Source organism: Artemia sp. Qi Xiang Cuo, chromosome 16, assembly GCF_049724085.1.
Source record: "Artemia sp. Qi Xiang Cuo chromosome 16, ASM4972408v1, whole genome shotgun sequence".
NCBI lineage: Eukaryota > Metazoa > Arthropoda > Branchiopoda > Anostraca > Artemiidae > Artemia > Artemia sp. Qi Xiang Cuo.
The window spans coordinates 25,458,266-25,475,658 of record NC_142809.1 but is presented as its reverse complement, the minus strand read 5'-3'; the positions used below and the strand labels follow the sequence as shown (position 1 = coordinate 25,475,658).

Below are 17,393 nucleotides of genomic sequence, written 5' to 3'. Positions count from 1 at the left end.
TTAGTTAATAGTTTAGAGTTTTTAGCTTAGAGTTTTTGTTGAAGTTCTAGTTTAGTTTAGTTTTAGTTAATAGTTGAGAGTTTTAGCTTAGAGTCTTAGCTTAGAGTTTTTTTTAGAGTTGAAGTTTAGTTCAATTTTAGTTAAGAATTTGATGTTTTACCTTTGAGTTTCAGTTAGAGTTCTAGTTTAGTTTACTTTTAGTTTAGAGTTTTTTTGCTTAGAGTCTTAGCTTAGAGTTTTAGTTAGAGTTCTAGTTTAGTTTAGTTTTAGTTAAGAGTTGAGAATTTTAGCTTAAAGTTTTAGCTTAGAGTTTATGTTAAAGTTCAAGTTTATTTTAGTTTTGAGTTCTAGGTTAGTTTAAATATAGTTAAGAGTTTGGAGTTTTACCTTAGAGACTTAGCGTAGAGTTTTAGTTTAGTTTAGTTTTAGTTAAGAGTTTAGAGTTTCTTAGCTTAGAGTCTTAGCTTAGAGTTTTTGTTAGAGTTCTAATTTAGTTTAGTTTTAGTTAAGAGTTTGCTGTTTTACCCTAGAGTCTTAGCTTAGAGTTTTAGTTAGAGTTCTAGTTTAGTTTAGTTTTAGTTAAGAGTTTAGAGTTTTTTAGCTTAGAGTCTTAGCTTAGAGTCTTAGCTTAGAGTTTTTGTTAGAGTTCTAGTTTATTTTAGTTTTAGTTAATAGTTTAGAGTTTTTAGCTTAGAGTCTTAGCTTAGAGTTTTTGTTGAAGTTTTAGTTTAGTTTAGTTTCAGTTAATAGTTTAGAGTTTTAGCTTAGAGTCTTAGCTTATTGTTTTTGTTAGAGTTGAAGTTTAGTTTAGTAATAGTTAAGAGTTTAGAGTTTTAGCTTAGATTCTTATCTTAGAGTTTTTGTTATAGTTATATTTTATTTTATATATAGTTAAGCATTTGTAGTTTTAACTTAGAGACTTAGCTTAGAGTTTTAGTTTAGTTTAGTTTTAGTTAAGAGTTTGGAGTTTTTAGCTTAGAGTCTTAGCTTAGAGTTTTTGTTAGAGTTCTAGTTTAGTTTAGTTTTAGTTTAGTTTTAGTTAAGAGTTTAGAGTTTTTAGCCTAGAGTCTTAGCATAGTTTTTGTCTAAGTTCAAGTTTATTTTATTTTTAGTTAAGAGTTTAGAGTTTTAGATGAGAGTCCTATCTTAGAGTTCTTGATAGAGCTGAGGTTTATTTTATTAATAGTTACTAGTTTAGATATTTAGCATAGATTCTTCTATTATGGTTTTTGCTAGAGTTGAAGTTTATTTTATTTTTAGTTAAGAGTTTAGAGTTTTACCTTAGAGTCTTAGCTTATAGTTTTAGTTTAATTTAGTTTTAGTTAAGATTTTGGATTTTTTTAGCGTATATTATTAGCTTAGAGTTTTTTTTAGAGTTATAGTTTAGTTTATGTATAGTTTATATTTGAGAGTTTTTTAGATTTGATTCTTAGAAAAGAGGTTCAGTTCATTTCCTTTTTATTAAACAGTTTAGAGTTTTAAAATAGATTCTTATCGTAGTTGTTTTTTATAGTTCTAGTTTAGTTTAGTTTCATTAAGGATTTTATAATTTTTAGCTTAGAGTCTTAGTTTAGAGTTTTTTGTTGCAGTTCTAGTTTAGTTTAGAGTTTTAGCTTAGACTAGGATTTTTATTTAGAGTTCTATCTTATTTTAGTTTTAGTTAAGAGTTTAGAGTTTTAGCTTAGAGTCTTAGCTTAGAGTTTTTGTTAGAGTTCTAGTTTAGTCTAGTTTTAGTTAAGAGTTTAGAGTTTTAGCTTAGAGTCTTAGCTTAGAGTTTTTGTTAGAGTCCTAGTTAAGTTTAGTTATAAGTTAGAATTTGAAGTTTTAACTTAGGATCATATCTTAGAGCTTTAGCTAAGTTTAGGTTTACTTAAGAGGTTATAATTTTGTCTTGTAGTCACAGCAAACAGTTTTTGTTAGAGTTCTAGTTAAGTGCAGAGACAGTTTTTTGTATATTGTTTTTAGAGTAGAGACTGAGTCTATTGTTTTGTTGAATTTCTAGTTTAGTTTAGTTTTAGTTTGGGGTTTAGATTAGAATTAGAGTCTCAATCAGATCTATTGTTTATATTATTTTTAGTTAATATTTTAGACTTCTTAGCTTAGAGGCTTAGCTTAGTTTTATTTAGAGTTATAGTTTAATTTAGTTTTAGTTAAGAGTTTAGAGTTTTACCATAGAGTCTTAGCTTAGAGTTTTAGTTAGAGTTAAAGTTTAGTTTAGTTACAGTTAAGAATTAAGATTTTTATCTTAGAGTCATAGCTTTGAGTTTTACTTAAAGTTATAGCTTGGTTAAGATTTAGTCAAGAGTTTCGAGTTTTAGCTGAGTCTTAGCTTACAGTTTTTTTTAGAGTCCTAGTTTAGCTTAGTTTTACTTAAGAGTTTAGAGTTTTACCTTAGAGTCTTAGCTTAGAGTTTTTGTTAGAGTTCTAGTTTAGTTTAATTTTAGTTAAGAATTTGATGTTTCACCTTTGAGTTTAAGTTAGAGTTATAGTTTAGTTTAATTCTAGTTAAGAGTTTAGTGTTTTATCTTAGAGTCTTAGCATAGAGTTTTAGTTAGAGTTCTAGTTTAGTTTAGTTTTAGTTAAGAGTTTGGAATTTTAGCTTAGAGTCTTAGCTTAGAGTTTTTGTTAGAGTTCTAGTTTAGTTTAATTTTAGTTAAGAATTTGATGTTTTACCTTTGAGTTTCATAGGTTAGATTAGGTTAAGTTAGAGGTTAGGTTTCTCCACGTTTAAGTTAGGTTAGATTAGGTTAGCTTATCATGAGCGCTCATGATAAGCTAACCTAATCTAACCAAACTTAAACGGGGAGAAACCTACCCTCAAAACTAAACAAACCAAAAATAACCTATGGTTTTTGTATTTATATGCAATATTTTGTAATTTTGTGGTTATGCTAGTTTGGACTAAACTTCAACTCTAACTAAATCTCTAAGATAAGATTTTAGGCTAAACCTCTAAGCTATAACTCTTAAGTAAAACTAAAATAAACAATAACTCTAACTAAAACTCTAAGCTAAGACTCTAAGCTAAAACTATAAACTCTTAACTATAACTAAAATAAACGAAACTTCAAGCCTAACTAGAACTCTAATCTAAGACTTTAAGGTAACACTCAAAACTCTCAACTAAAACTAAACTAAACTAAAACTCTAACAAAAACTCTAAGCTAAGACTCTAAGCTAAAACTATAAACTCTTAACTAAAACTAAACTAAACTAGAGCTTCAACAAAAAATCTAAGCTAAGACTCTAATCTAAAAACTCTAAACTCTTAACTAAAAATAAGAAAAACTATAACTCTAACAAAAACTCTAAGCAAAAACTCTAATCCAAAAATATAAACTATTAACTAAAACTAAACTAAACCAGAACTCTAACTAAAACTCTAAGCTATGACTCTAAGGTAAAACACCAAACTCTTAACTAAAAGTAGACTAAACTAGAACTCTAACAAAAACTCTAAGCTAAAAAACTCTAAACTCTTAACTAAAACTAAACTAAACTAAAACTTCAACAAAAACTCTAAGCTATGATTCTATGATAAAACTCTAAACTCTTAAGTAAACTAAACTAGAACTCTAACAAAAACTCTAAACTATGACTCTAAGCTAAAAACTCTAAACTCTTAACTATAACTAAACTAAACTTCAACTCTAACTATAACTCTAAGCTAAGACTCTAAGCTAAAACTATAAACTCTTAACTAAAACTAAACTAAACTAAAACTCTAAGCTAAGTCTCGAATGTAAAACTCCAGACGCTTAACTTTATCTAAAATAAACTAGAACTCTAACAAAAACTCTAAGCTACGACTCTAAGCTAAAACTATAAACTATTAACTAAACCTAAACTAAACTAGAACTTCAACAAAAACTCTAAGCAAAAGACTCTAAGCCAAAAACTCTAAACTCTTAACTAAAACTAAAATAAACTAGAACTCTAACAAAAACTCTAAGCTAAGACTCTAAGCTAAAATTCTAAACTCCTAACTAAAACTAAACTAAACGAGAACTCTAAGCTAAGACTCTAGGGTAAAAAACTAAACTCTTAACTAAAATTAAACTAAACGAGAACTCTAACTAAAACTCAAAGGTAAAATATCAAATTCTTAACTAAAACTAAAATAAACTAGTACTCTAACAAAAAAAAAACTTTAAGCTAAGACTAAGCTAAAATTCTACTCTTAACTAAAACTAGACTAAACTAGAAATCTAACTAAAGCTCTAAGCCAAGACTCTAAGGTACAACACTAAACTCTTAACTAGAAGTAAACTAAACTAGAACTCTAACTGAAACTCAAAGGTGAAACATCAAATTCTTAACTAAAATTAAACTAAACTAGAACTCTAACAAAAACTCTAAGCTAAGACTCTAAGGTAAAACTCTAAACTCTTAAGTAAAACTAAGCTAAACTAGAACTCTAACAAAAACTGTAAGCTAAGACTCAGCTAAAACTCGAAACTCTTAACTAAATCTTAACCAAGCTATAACTTTAAGTAAAACTCAAAGCTATGGACTCTAAGCTAAAAATCTAAATTCTTAACTGTAACTAAACTAAACTTTAACTCTAACTAAAACTCTAAGCTAAGACTCTATGGTAAAACTCTAAACTCTTAACTAAAACTAAAATAAACTAGAACTCTAAATAAAACTAAGCTAAGACTCTAAGCTAAAAACTCTAAACTCTTAAATAAAACTAAACTAAACTAGAAATATAATTAAAACTCTAATTCTAAGCTAAAACTATAAACTAAAACTAAACTAAACTAGAACTTCAACAAAAACTCTAAACTAAGACTCTAAGCTAAAAACACTAAAATCTTAACTAAAACTAAACTAAACTAGAACTCTAACAAAAACTCTAAGCTGAGACTCTAAGCTAAAATTCTATACTCTTAAGTAAAAATAAAATTAAATAAAAATCTAATATAATTCTCTAATGTAAAAATTAAAACTAGTATCTATAAAAACGCTAAAATGTAAATATAACTAAAAACCTAAGATATGAGTCTATGCTAAAACTCTTATCTATTGACTAAAACTAAAATGGATTAGATCTCTAACAAAACTAACAGAAAAGAATCTATGACTAAGATGAAAATTATGGAATATTACTCGGGTAAACTTCAACTCTAACTCGATATAGGAGCTAAGAATCTAAAGTAGAAAACTAAACTCTTAACTGTTACTAAACTAAACTTCAACTTTAACAAAAACTCTAAGCTAAGACTCTAAGCTAAAACTCTAAACTCTTAACTATTACTAAAATAAACTAGAAATTCGACAAAAACTATGCTAAGACTCTAAGCTAAAAACTCTAAACTCTTAACTAAAACTAAACTAAACTAGAACTCTAACAAAAACTCTAAGCTAAGACTATAAGCTAAAAACTCCAAACTCTTAACTAAAACTAAACTAACTAGAATTATAAGATTTGTCTCTAATGAAAAAAAATCAGTCCATAACTGAAACAACAAAACACTAGTAATATAGCAAAGACTATAATATGAGGCTTTAATCCAGGACACCCAACTCCTAGCTAAAAATCCAATCAACTCCAAAACTTAACTACCTCACTCAGCGCAGACAAACAGCTAAAAATATAAAAAATTAACTAAAACTAAACTAAACTAAAACTTAAACAAAAACTCTAAGCTAAGACTCTAAGCTGAAAACTCTAAACTCTTAACTAAAACTAAACTAAACTAGACCTCTAACAAAAACTCTAAGCTAAGACTCTAAGCTAAAAAACTCTAAACTCTTAACTAAAACTAAACTAAACTAGAACTCTAACTAAAACTATAAACTAATACTCTAAGGTAAAACAGCAAAATCTTAACTAAAACTAAACTAAACTAGAACTCTAATAAAAACTCTAAGCTAAAACTCTAAGATAAAAAACTCTAAACTCTTAACTAAAACTAAACTAAACTAAAACTCTAAGCTATGTCTCTAAGGTAAAACTCCATACTCTTAACTATATTTAAACTAAACTAGAACTCAAAACTAAAATAGACTAGAACTCTAACAAAAACTCTAATCTAAGACTCTAAGCTAAAACTCTCAACTATTAACTAAAACTAAACTAAACTAGAACTCTACCTAAAACTCTAAACTAAGACTCTAAGCTAAAAAAACTGTAAACTCTAAACTAAAATTATACCGGACTAGAACTCTAACTGAAACTCAAAGGTAAAACATCAAATTCTTAACTAAAATTAAACTAAACTTCAACTCTAAAAAAAACTCTAAGCTAAGACTCTAAGCTAAAACTCTCAAATATTAACTAAAACTAAACTAAACTAGAACTTCAATAAGAACTCTAAGCTAAAAACTCTAAACTCTTAACTAAAACTTAACCAAACTATAACTTTAAGTAAAACTCTAAGCTATCACTCTAAGCTAAAACTCCAAATTCGGAACTGTAACTAAAACTAAACTAGAACTCTAACTAAAACTATAAGATACGACTCTATGATAAAAAATAAAAACTATAACAAAACGATAATATAATAGAAATATAAAATAAACTAAATTTTAAAAAACAAAAATCATAACTAAAATAAAAATAAAATATAACTATAACAAAAAAAAAACTCTAAACTATTGACTAAAACTAAATTAAACTTAAACTCTAATAAAATCTCGAAGCTAATAATTTAAGCAAAAACTCTAAACTAAAACAAAAATATACTATAACTTCAATATAAACTCTAAGATAAGACTCTAAGCTAAAAACACTAAAATCTTAAATATAACTAAACTAAACAATAACTCTAACAAAAACTCTACGCTTATACTCTAATCTAAAACTCTAAACTCTTAATTAAAACTAAACTAAACTAGAACTATAAGCTAAGACACTAAGTAAAAACTATAAACTATTAACTAAAACTAAAATAAAATAGAACTATAACAAAAAACTCTAAGCTAAGACTCCAAGAAAAAACTTGAAAAACTTAAATAAAAATTAACCAAACTATAACTAAAATTACAACTCTAAGCTATGACTCTAATATGAAACTATAAATTCTTAACTGTAACTAAACTAAACTTAAACTCTAACTATAAATCTTAGCTAAGACTCTAGGGTAAAACTCTAAACTCTTAACTAAAAATAAACTAAACTAGTACTATAACAAAAACTCTGAGATAAGACTCTAATGTAAAACTCGAAACTCTTAACTAAAACTTAACCAAACTACAACTTTAAGTAAAATTATAAGCTATGACTCTAATCTAAAACTCTAAATTCTGAAATCTAACTAAACTAAACTAAACTCGAACTATTAAAAAAACTCTAAGCTAAGACTCTAAGCTAAAAACTCTAAACTCTTAACTAAAACTAAACTAGAATTCTAACAAAAACTCTAAGCTGAGACTCTAAGCTAAAATTATATACTCTTAAGTAAAACTAAACTTAACTAAAACTCTAAGCTAAGTCTCTAAGGTAAAACTCCAAACTCTTAACTATAACTAAACTTAACTATGACTATAACAAAAACTCTAAGCTAAGACTCTAAGCTAAAAACTCTAAACTCTTAACTAAAATAAAATATAAATTAAACGAAAAATATCTTCAACTTCTCTAGTCTAAAACTAAAAAATCTAAAATATTAATCAAATAACTTACAACTTAAACACGCTCTCTATGAGTAGACTCTAAGCTAAAAAATTCGGCGATTAAATAATATACAAATATGACACAAATTTCTCAAATACACTAAGAAAATAGTCTAAGCAAAAACTCTTAACTATTACTAAAATAAACTAGAACTACAACAAAAACTATGCTAAGACTCTAATCTAAAAACTCTAAACTCTAAACTAAAACTAAACTAAACTAGAACTCTAACAAAAACTCTAAGCTAAGACTCTAAGCTAAAAACTCCAAACTCTTAACTAAAACTAAACTAACTAAAACTCTAAGCTAAGTCTCTAAGGTAAAACTCCAAACTCTTAACTATATCTAAACTAAACCAGAACTCTAACAAAACTCTAAGCTAAGACTCTAAGCTAAAACTCTAAACTCCTAACTATTACTAAACTAAACTTCAACTCTAACAAAAACTCTAAGCTAAGACTCTAAGCTAAAACTCTAAACTATTTAATAAAACTAAACTAAACTAGAACTTCAACAAAAACTCTAAGCTAAGACTCTAAGCTAAAAACTCTAAACTCTTAACTAAAACTAAAATAAACTAGACCTCTAACAAAAACTCTAAGCTAAGACTATAAGCTAAAAAACTCTAAACTCTTAACTAAAACTAAACTAAACTAGAAATCTAACTAAAACTCTAAGCTAATAATATACGTTAAAAAAGAAAACTATTAAATATGAATAAAATCAATTAGAAATATTTCAAAAACTTTAAGATAAAAATAAGATCTAAGAAACTCCAAATTCTTAACTAAAACTAAACTAAGGAGAGAATATAATCAAAGTCTAAAAGGTTAAAACCACAGATCATAAAAATGTTGACAATAAAATATAAATAAAAAATAAAATAGACTAGAACTCTAACAAAAACTCTAAGCTAAGACTGTAATCTAAAATTCCAAAATATTAACTAAAACTAAAAGAAACTAAAATTCTAACAAAAACTCTAAGCTAAGACTTTAAGCTAAAAAACTGTAAAACTCTAAACTAGAACTAAACTAAACTAGAACACAAAATGAAACGCAAAGGTAAAAAAACAAATACTTAACTAAAATTGAACTAAACTTCAACTCTAACAAAAACTCTAAGCTAAGACTCTAGGCTAAAACTCTAAACTATTAACTAAAACTAAACTAAACTAGAACTTCAATAAAAACTCTAAGCTAAAAACTCTAAACTCTTAACTAAAACTTAACCAAACTATACCTTTAAGTAAAACTCTAAGCTATGACTCTAAGCTAAAACTCTAAATTCTGAAATGTAACTAAACTAAACTAGAACTCTAACTAGAACTCTAAGCTAATAATTTATTGTCAACTCTAAACTTTTTGCTAAAACTAAACTAAACTAGAACTCTAACTGAAAATTAAAGGTAAAAAATCAAACTCCTAACAAAAATTAAACTAAACTAGAACTCTAACAAAAAAAACTCTAAACTCTTAACTAAACTAAACTTCAACTCTAACAAAAAATCTAAGCTAAGACTCTAAGCTAAAACTCTAAACTAAAACTAAACTATACTATAACGCCAATATAAACTCTAAGCTAAGACTCTAAGCTAAAAAAAATAAACTCTTAACTAAAACTAAAATAAAACTATAACTCTAACAAAAACTCCAAGCTGAGACTATAAGATAAAACTCTAAACTCTTAAGTAAAACTAAACTAAACTATAACTCTAAGCTAAGACTCTGAGTTAAAACATCAAACTCTTAACTAAAATTAAGGTAAACTAGAACTCTAACAAAAAAAACTCGAACCTAAGAGTCTAAGCTAGAACTCAAAACTATTAACTAAAACTTAACCAAACTAAAACTTTAAGTAAAACTATATAGTATGACTCTAAGCTAAAATTCTAAATTCTTAAATATAATTAAACTAAACTTCAACTCTAACTAAAACTCTAAGCTAAGACTCTAAGATAAAACTCTAAAATCTTAACTAAAACTAAACCAAACTAGAACTTCAACAAAAACTCTAACAAAAACTCTGAGCTAAGACTCTAGGCTAAAACTCTAAACTATTAACTAAAACTAAACCAAACTACAACTTTAATTAAAATTATAAGCTATGACTCTAAGCTAAAACTATAAATTCTTAACTTTAACAAAACAAAAATAAACTATAACTATTAATAAAACTTTAATCTAAGACTATAATATAAAAACTATAAAATATTAAATAAAACTAAACTAGAAATCTAACAAAAACTCTAAGCTAAGAATCTAATCTAAAAAAAAAACTATAAACTTTTAACTAAAACTAAACCAAAATAAAACTTTAAGATATTAATATAATCTAAAAACTATAAAATATTAACTAAAAGTAAACTAAACTAGAGATCTAACTTAAACTAAAAGTTAGAACATCTAAATCTTAACTAAAATTAAACTAAACTATAACTATAACAAAAACTCTAAGATAAGATTCTAAGCTAAAACTCGAAACTATTAACTAGAAATAAACAAAACTAAAACTATAAGTAAAACTATAATCTATTACTCTAAGCTAAAACTCTAAATTCTGAACTGTAACTAAGCTAAACTAAACTAGAACTCTGAATAAAACTCTAAGCTAAAAACTCTAAACTCTTAACAAAAACTAAACTAAACTAGAACTCTAACAAAAACTCTAAGCTAAGACTCTAAGCTAAAAAAAAACTCTAAACTTTTAAATTAAACTAAACCAAACTAAAACTTTAATCGAAGACTCTAAGATAAAAACTCTAAAATATTAACTAAAACTAAACTAAACTAGAACTCTAACAAAAACTCTAAGCTAAGACTCTAAGCTAAAAAAAAAACTCTAAACTTTTAACTAAAACTAAACCAAACTAAAACTTTAATATAAGACTCTAAGATAAAAACTCTAAACTATAAACTAAAAATAAAATATAATAGAACTATAACAAACAATGCAATATGATAGTATGTGCTAAAAAAAAACATCGAGACTTTTAACTAAGACTAAACCAGACTAAACTTTTAAGCTAAGTTTCTAAGGTAAAACTTTAAACTCTAACCTATATCAAAGATGTTTGAGATAAGAATGGGTACTTCAATTTGTAAAATGGGTTTAGAACGATCACTAAGAAAAGAACTTGTTCTGAAATGCCTTTGAAAAGTATTGCTTGGTGTTGAGAATTCAAAAAGCTGTAAAGTAAAGTTGTGGGTGAAAAGGATGGGAACTTCAACTTGTAAAATGGGTTAGGATGGACATTATGAAAAGAACTTGTTCTGAAATGCCCTTTGAAAAGTATTGCTTGGTGTTGGAGCATTCAAAAAGCTGAAAAGTAAAGTTGTGGGTTTAAAGAATGGGTACTTCAACTAGTAAAATGGGTTTAGGATGGACATTAAGAAAAGAACTTGTTCTGAAATGCCATTGAAAAGTATTGCTTGGTGTTGGAGCATTCAAAAATCAGTATAGTAAAGTTGTGGGTGAAAAGGATGGGTACTTGAACTTGTAAAATGGGTTTAGGAAGGACATTAAGAAAATAACTTGTTCTGAAAAGATATAATAAAGCCATAAAAAGTATTAAAAAATGGGGGCTCAGGGGCCTTTGGGGTGCCGGGGGTACTTTGCGGGTCTGGGGGGCACTTTAGGGCCGGGTGGCCCTTTGGGAGCCCTGTGGACCTTTGGGGACTGGGGGGAGGGCCTTTGGGGGCCCGGGAGGGTCTTTGGGGGCCTGGGGAGGGCCTTTGGGGGTCTGGGGGGGCACTTGAGGGCCGATTGGTCCTTTGGGAGCCCGGTGGACCTTTGGGGACCGGGGGAGGGCCTTTGGGGGTCCGGGGGCCCTTTGGGAGCCTGGTGGTCTTTTGGGAGCCCGGTGGACCTTTGGGGACCGGGGGGCTTCCTTCGGGGTTGGGGTGGGGTATGAGGAGCCTTTGGGGTTGGGGTAGAGGACCTCACGACACTGTTAAAATACAACTTGTGTATTATAATGACCACAGATTTTCACCCTAAAATTCATTTCTAAATTCATCTTTCAAATCATCTTTTTAATTGTCTAACTGTTTCGCTGAAATAAGTCCATAAAATGGCTAAAACGTTTTTCCCCAAATAATCCTTAAACATAATTTCAGCGTGTTCCTTTTGTTTTAGGCACTCCTCTGCATTCGAAGTTAAAATTGCAAAGAAACCCTTTCGCGCGCTAATCACTTCATCGCTAAGATCAAAACATTCGCTCGGAAACGATTCTCCTTAGAAACAACAAATTAATTCCCCTTTCATGCCAATCAGTCAATCATGACATCATCTGTCATGGGGGATCTAAACTTTGCCTTAGAAACAATTCTGGTCGAACTCCAAAGACATTCATTAACTTGACGTCATCTGTCAGAAATTCTTAAACTTTGCCCAGAAACAATTTGATTAATGACTGACAGCACAGATGTCCCACTTTGATTAACCACGTGTTCTCCCTTGACATTCGCTGGGAGCTTGCCCAAAACAACAACAACAACAAATACTATTTCTGGATCATAACATTCTTCCCTAGCGGGCACTTGGCCAAAAACAACAACATCAAATAATCTTTCCTAGATCATAACATTCTCCCATAGCGTGCCAAAAACACACCTGGAGAAAGAGGTCATTGACCCCATTAACTACGTGTTCTCCCTAGGGACTCTATGCCTATATATGGACTCCCCCCTGGACCTCCTGAGGCCTCTCTACTCAGGACTGCGGCCAATAAAAGGAAAAGACAAACTAAACGACGCAAATATTTCGCCTGAATAAAATAAGGTGTCTTCAGCGCTAAATGTAGAAGAAAATAAATAAAAGACCAAAATAAAAATAACAAATAATCTATAAAATTAAAATAAATAAAATCTAAAACTAAAAACAATTAAAAATGAAATAAGAAACGAACTAATATCTATATTTACAAGTAATACTACTGCGATTGAGCACCATAAAGTATTTCTAAAAACATTTACGAGTGACTTCATTGAACATATAGAAGCAACCGAAGAAGCTTCTAGGGTAGGAAGGATAGGGTATATGAAGCCTAGTTTAAGTAGGAATGGTGTTTTTCAGGAGTGTACAATTTATTTACAGGTATATTAAAAGAAAAAAGTCAGAGAAACTTTTGGTTCGTTAGGCCAACTTCAACCTCAAACAAATAAGCCTATATAAATTAACAAAAACAATAACCCTCACTGACAGGTCAATAATATACCCAAACAATAATTCAGTTATGGCACTACTAAGAGAAAAATCAAACAAAATCAAAATTCAGAGTAGAGTAATCCCGCAAGTTTCCCTGGAAAATACTTGGGTCGTACTCAGGTACAAGCACAGACGATAAATGACTTAAAGAACCTAGCAAGACATGCCGATCATAAAACTTTGACCAGGTCGCTTCACTTTGTGGCCGCCGAAATACATTTCCGTTTCTTGTATTATAATTGTGAAGATCCATGCTAGTAACGAACATATTTTTAAAACATTCTGGGGCAAGCTTATTAATAATATCAAACATTAACCTGCGAGGCAAAGAATATTTAGTTTTAAATACATATTTATGACTAAACCCCTGTCCATAATCTGCTAAAATACGAATGGCATAATTCCATAAAGCTTCAAGGCTTTTTAAATGTAACTGCAATTTTATCACCACTAACAATTTTGAAATTTGTGTCAATAAAGTATTTGTTTTCATGTCGTATAACATTGGTACTAATTCTGCTAACTTTCTGCTAAAATTTGGAAAAATTATGACGCTTTTATTGCGGAAAAACTGTTTCAACCCAGCTTCTTAATCCAAAACAACAACATCTTTAATTTTATTGCTCTTAAAAGTGTATCTGCTGAGACTCTTGTAGGTAATTATTTGAAAAAAACTACGTTTTCTAAAGAGTTAAAGAGGCTGAGTTACAAGGTCGAACCTTAAAACGTACAGGGATTAGGAGGCACAGTTGGGGCTACCACCCCCAAACCCCCGCTTTCGCAGCCTTTAAATATAAAAAAAATTTCTTTAAACTGAAAGTAAGGAGCGACATTAAAACTTAAAAGAACAGAAATTATTCCGTATATGAAAGAGGCTGTGCCATCCTCAACGCCTCGCTCTTTACGCTAAAGTTTTTATTGTTTAAAAAAAGAGTTGTGAGAAAGTCAAACTTTAGCGTAAAGAGCGAGGCGTTGAGGAGGGCACAGCCTCTTTCATATACGGACTAATTTCTGTTCTTTTTAAGTTTTAATGTCGCTCCTTACTTTCAGTTTAATGAAATTTTTTTTTATATTTAAATTCTTCGAAAGAGTGGGGTTTTGTGGGTGGTCTCCCCCCCACTGTGCCTCCTAATCCCTGTAAGTGTTAATGTTCGACCTTGTAACTCAGCCTCTTTAACTCTTTAGAAAACGTAGTTTTTTTCAAATAATTTCTGCACGTTTTTGTACAGTTTATTACTTATTATTGCTTGACTAACTGTTAGCTGATCGTGTCAGGAGTTAAAGTTGGGGGGCTTCCGCCCCCAAACCCCCCGCTCTTGAACATTCTTGTGTTAAGGCTTTTAATTCCTGAATACTCAAATCACGTCGTACAGGGTGCCTCCTAATCCCTGTACGTTTTAAGGTTCGAACTTGTGACTCAGCCTCTTTAACAGCCCCCCAACTGTGCCTCCTAATCCCTGTACGTTTTAAGGGTCGACCTTGTAACTCAGCCTCTTTAACTCTTTAGAAAACGTAATTTTTTTCAAATAATTTAAAAAAGAAACTGAGTTTCTTTTCACAGTATATAAAAAAGTTGCTCTGATGGTGAATCGAACCCGAGTTTTCCGCCTGAAAGTCTAAAGTCTCAGCCGCTGGACTATACAAACACAATAGTAATTGTTGTTTAGCAAATAGAAAGTATTTTCGACGCAAGCAAATTCCCAAAAATCTTGATATGTGGTTTTTGGAAAACAGGGAAGGAGTGATCAGATTGAGCTGAAATTTCGACGATAAGCTCCCAGGCCCCAGGAAAGCTTATCCTCTAAATGTCAGCCCGATCAGACAACGTTAAAGGGGGGGTTGTGGAGGGAAAAATTAACATGGGCTAATATAGGAAAACGAGGTTTTTCGTAAATGTAAATTCGGGGGATAATTTTTTCGGTCTGAAAATATCAAAAGGCCCTAACAGGTCGAATTCTGCTTCGAATGAGTCCTCATTCAACCGGATCCGTTGCCAACTGTGGCCTGTAGGCGTGGCTAAGAAAAAAAAAAAGAGATGACAATTAAGTGGCTATATTTGGTTTTTTGAAAACAGGGAAGGAGTGATCGGATTGAGCTGAAATTTCGAGGATAAGCTCCCGGGCCCTAGGAAAGCTTAACCTCTAAATTTCAGCCCAATCGGACAACGTTAAAGGGGGCTGTGGTGGGAGGGTCCAAACTTCCGGCCCAGTTTACCCCATGAAGATAAAGTCGGAGGAGGATGAAATTTTGCAAGTTTCTTAGTTTGAGCTTGGGCTACAAAATGCAATTACCGCCGTCTCTCTGCGACCTCTAGGACCTGAAATCGCTTAACATTGTGGTGGGTCGCCTCTTTATAGAGGCACAAGTGTGCCTCCTTGAGCAATAAGCCTCAGTAAATTATGATTAACAAGTCGAAAACTGGTTACACCGCTTTGAAATAAAAGAAAATCTCGAGCTCTTTTGAGTTCCTTTAGCCGCGTCTGTATTGACATTATTTACTATGGCAACAGCAGGGCCAGCTTTGACTTGACAAACAATCTTGAAAAACGAGAGTATCGAAGGCAGTTCAATCATATTGACTGTCCAATAATACCTGACTGTCTAAAAATGATCCGCCTCCAAAAATGCTACTGGCAGGGTTAATAATGTCAGTAAAGACGAGACTTGTCTAAACATACTCAAGTTATCTACAATTTGGTTGAAAACTTAAGTTCTTAACTTAATTATTATCCTGAAAAAAAATATACACATACTGTATGTCAGGGGATATATTATTTATTTTGGCTTTTTGCATTACGAAATCAGAAGAGTAGAAATCATAAAATGATGTTATATATAATAACGGCCAACAATGAAAAGGGATGAACCTAATCTGACAATGAAACAGAATTTTTGCTCATAATATACATTCAAAAAGTTTTGCATTTTATTAAATTATCATTTTTTTTTAACTTCAAGCGTAGAAAGAAGCAATACAAGCCTTTGATTTACAACAAGACAAATAATTTACATAGTTTTTTAGTCAATTTCTTCTTTTTATTTGTTAGTTTCACATTAGCAACTAACTTAAGTGGTGTACTCTTGTTTCACAATTCATCAAGAATGAAGAAAAGAAGAGAACAAACCTATAAGGAAATACAGAATGAGGTCCATTTGGGTCTCCGTCATTCAGCATTAGAGTTATGTTGTCAGAAACAATTCGAGCTGCTTTCAAGGCACTGTAGAAATCTTCGGATGTTTTTAAAATCGTGTGATAGGTATTGAAATAGCTTACAGCAACGTTAATGTTGTTGTTGTCATTCCTAACGGTTCTCAGTGCCTATAATAGACAAGAAGTTAAATCTCTCTCTCTCTCTCTCTCTCTCTCTCTCTCTCTCTCTCTCTCTCTCTCTCTCTCTATATATATATATATATATATATATATATATATATATATATATACATATATACATATATATATATATATATATATATACATAAATATATACATATATATATATATATATATATGTAAATATATATACATATATACATATATATATATATATATATAATATATATATATATATATATATATATATATATATATATATATATATATATATATATATATATATATATATATACATATACATATATATATATACATATATATATATATATACATATATACATATATACATGCATATATATATGTAGTAGAATAGAATAGTAGAATTTTTTTATTTATAACACGTACATAAATAAATGTCACAAAACAGCGCACATGCCTGGTGGCATACTTTAGCTCTGAAAATATTGCCAACGAAAATACACAGCCATTTTCTAACTAAATTTTACAACAACGAAAAAGAAAACCCTAATGAACAAAATACTTAGCTTGTCATAAGATATTTCTTCACCAGTCTTAGAAAATGTCAATTGTTGCTGCATTCTCGAACTGATGCTGGAATTGAGTTCCAGATTTTTGGCCCAGTGTGACGGATGCTGAATCCCTTCTCGATGTCGGGCGAATTTCGCATGAAAAGTCTGAACGATGCGTAGTAGGATAATTATGAAAATGAGAATTAGTTGAGAAAATACCGGAGAAATTTACAGGTAAATTACTATATTGATAATCGTGACAAATACTAGAGATAGAAATTAAATGAAGTTGTTCAAAAGAGAAAATTCCTGAAGTCCCATATAGGTGTCTAACTGAAGTTCTGCAATCAACATTAAAAATAATCCTCATTGCTTTATTCTGAAGTATTTGGACAGATTTTAAAACAGACGAAAAGGTAGATGCCCAAACCGAAACGCAATAGAGAAAATATGGGTGGACAACAGAATAATAAATAAATTTTAGAATAGATTTAGGAAAGAAATGACGAAGACGAGTTAGCATGCCAACATTTCGAGAAATTTTTAACGACAGTGTTTTTACATATTTATGAAACAACAAATTTTCATATAAAATAATCCCAAGATATTTGAACTGATCTACCCGTCTTAATTCAAGACCATTCAAGAAAAGAGAGAACGTATCTGACACTACTTATCCAGTTCGCGAAAATAACATATA

General features: G+C 29.8%; 1 protein-coding gene across 2 annotated transcripts in view; it reads right to left on the bottom strand.

The window, feature by feature from the left end:
• LOC148942712 (NPC intracellular cholesterol transporter 1-like) overlaps positions 1-17,393 on the bottom strand; it is a 154,246-nt gene that overhangs the window by 11,524 nt on the left and 125,329 nt on the right. For both annotated transcript variants that reach the window (XM_089102813.1, XM_089102814.1), the window contains exon 20: positions 15,955-16,148. In XM_089102813.1, coding sequence (XP_088958939.1) covers positions 15,955-16,148 — 194 coding nt within the window. The remainder of the gene's footprint in view (positions 1-15,954; positions 16,149-17,393) is intronic.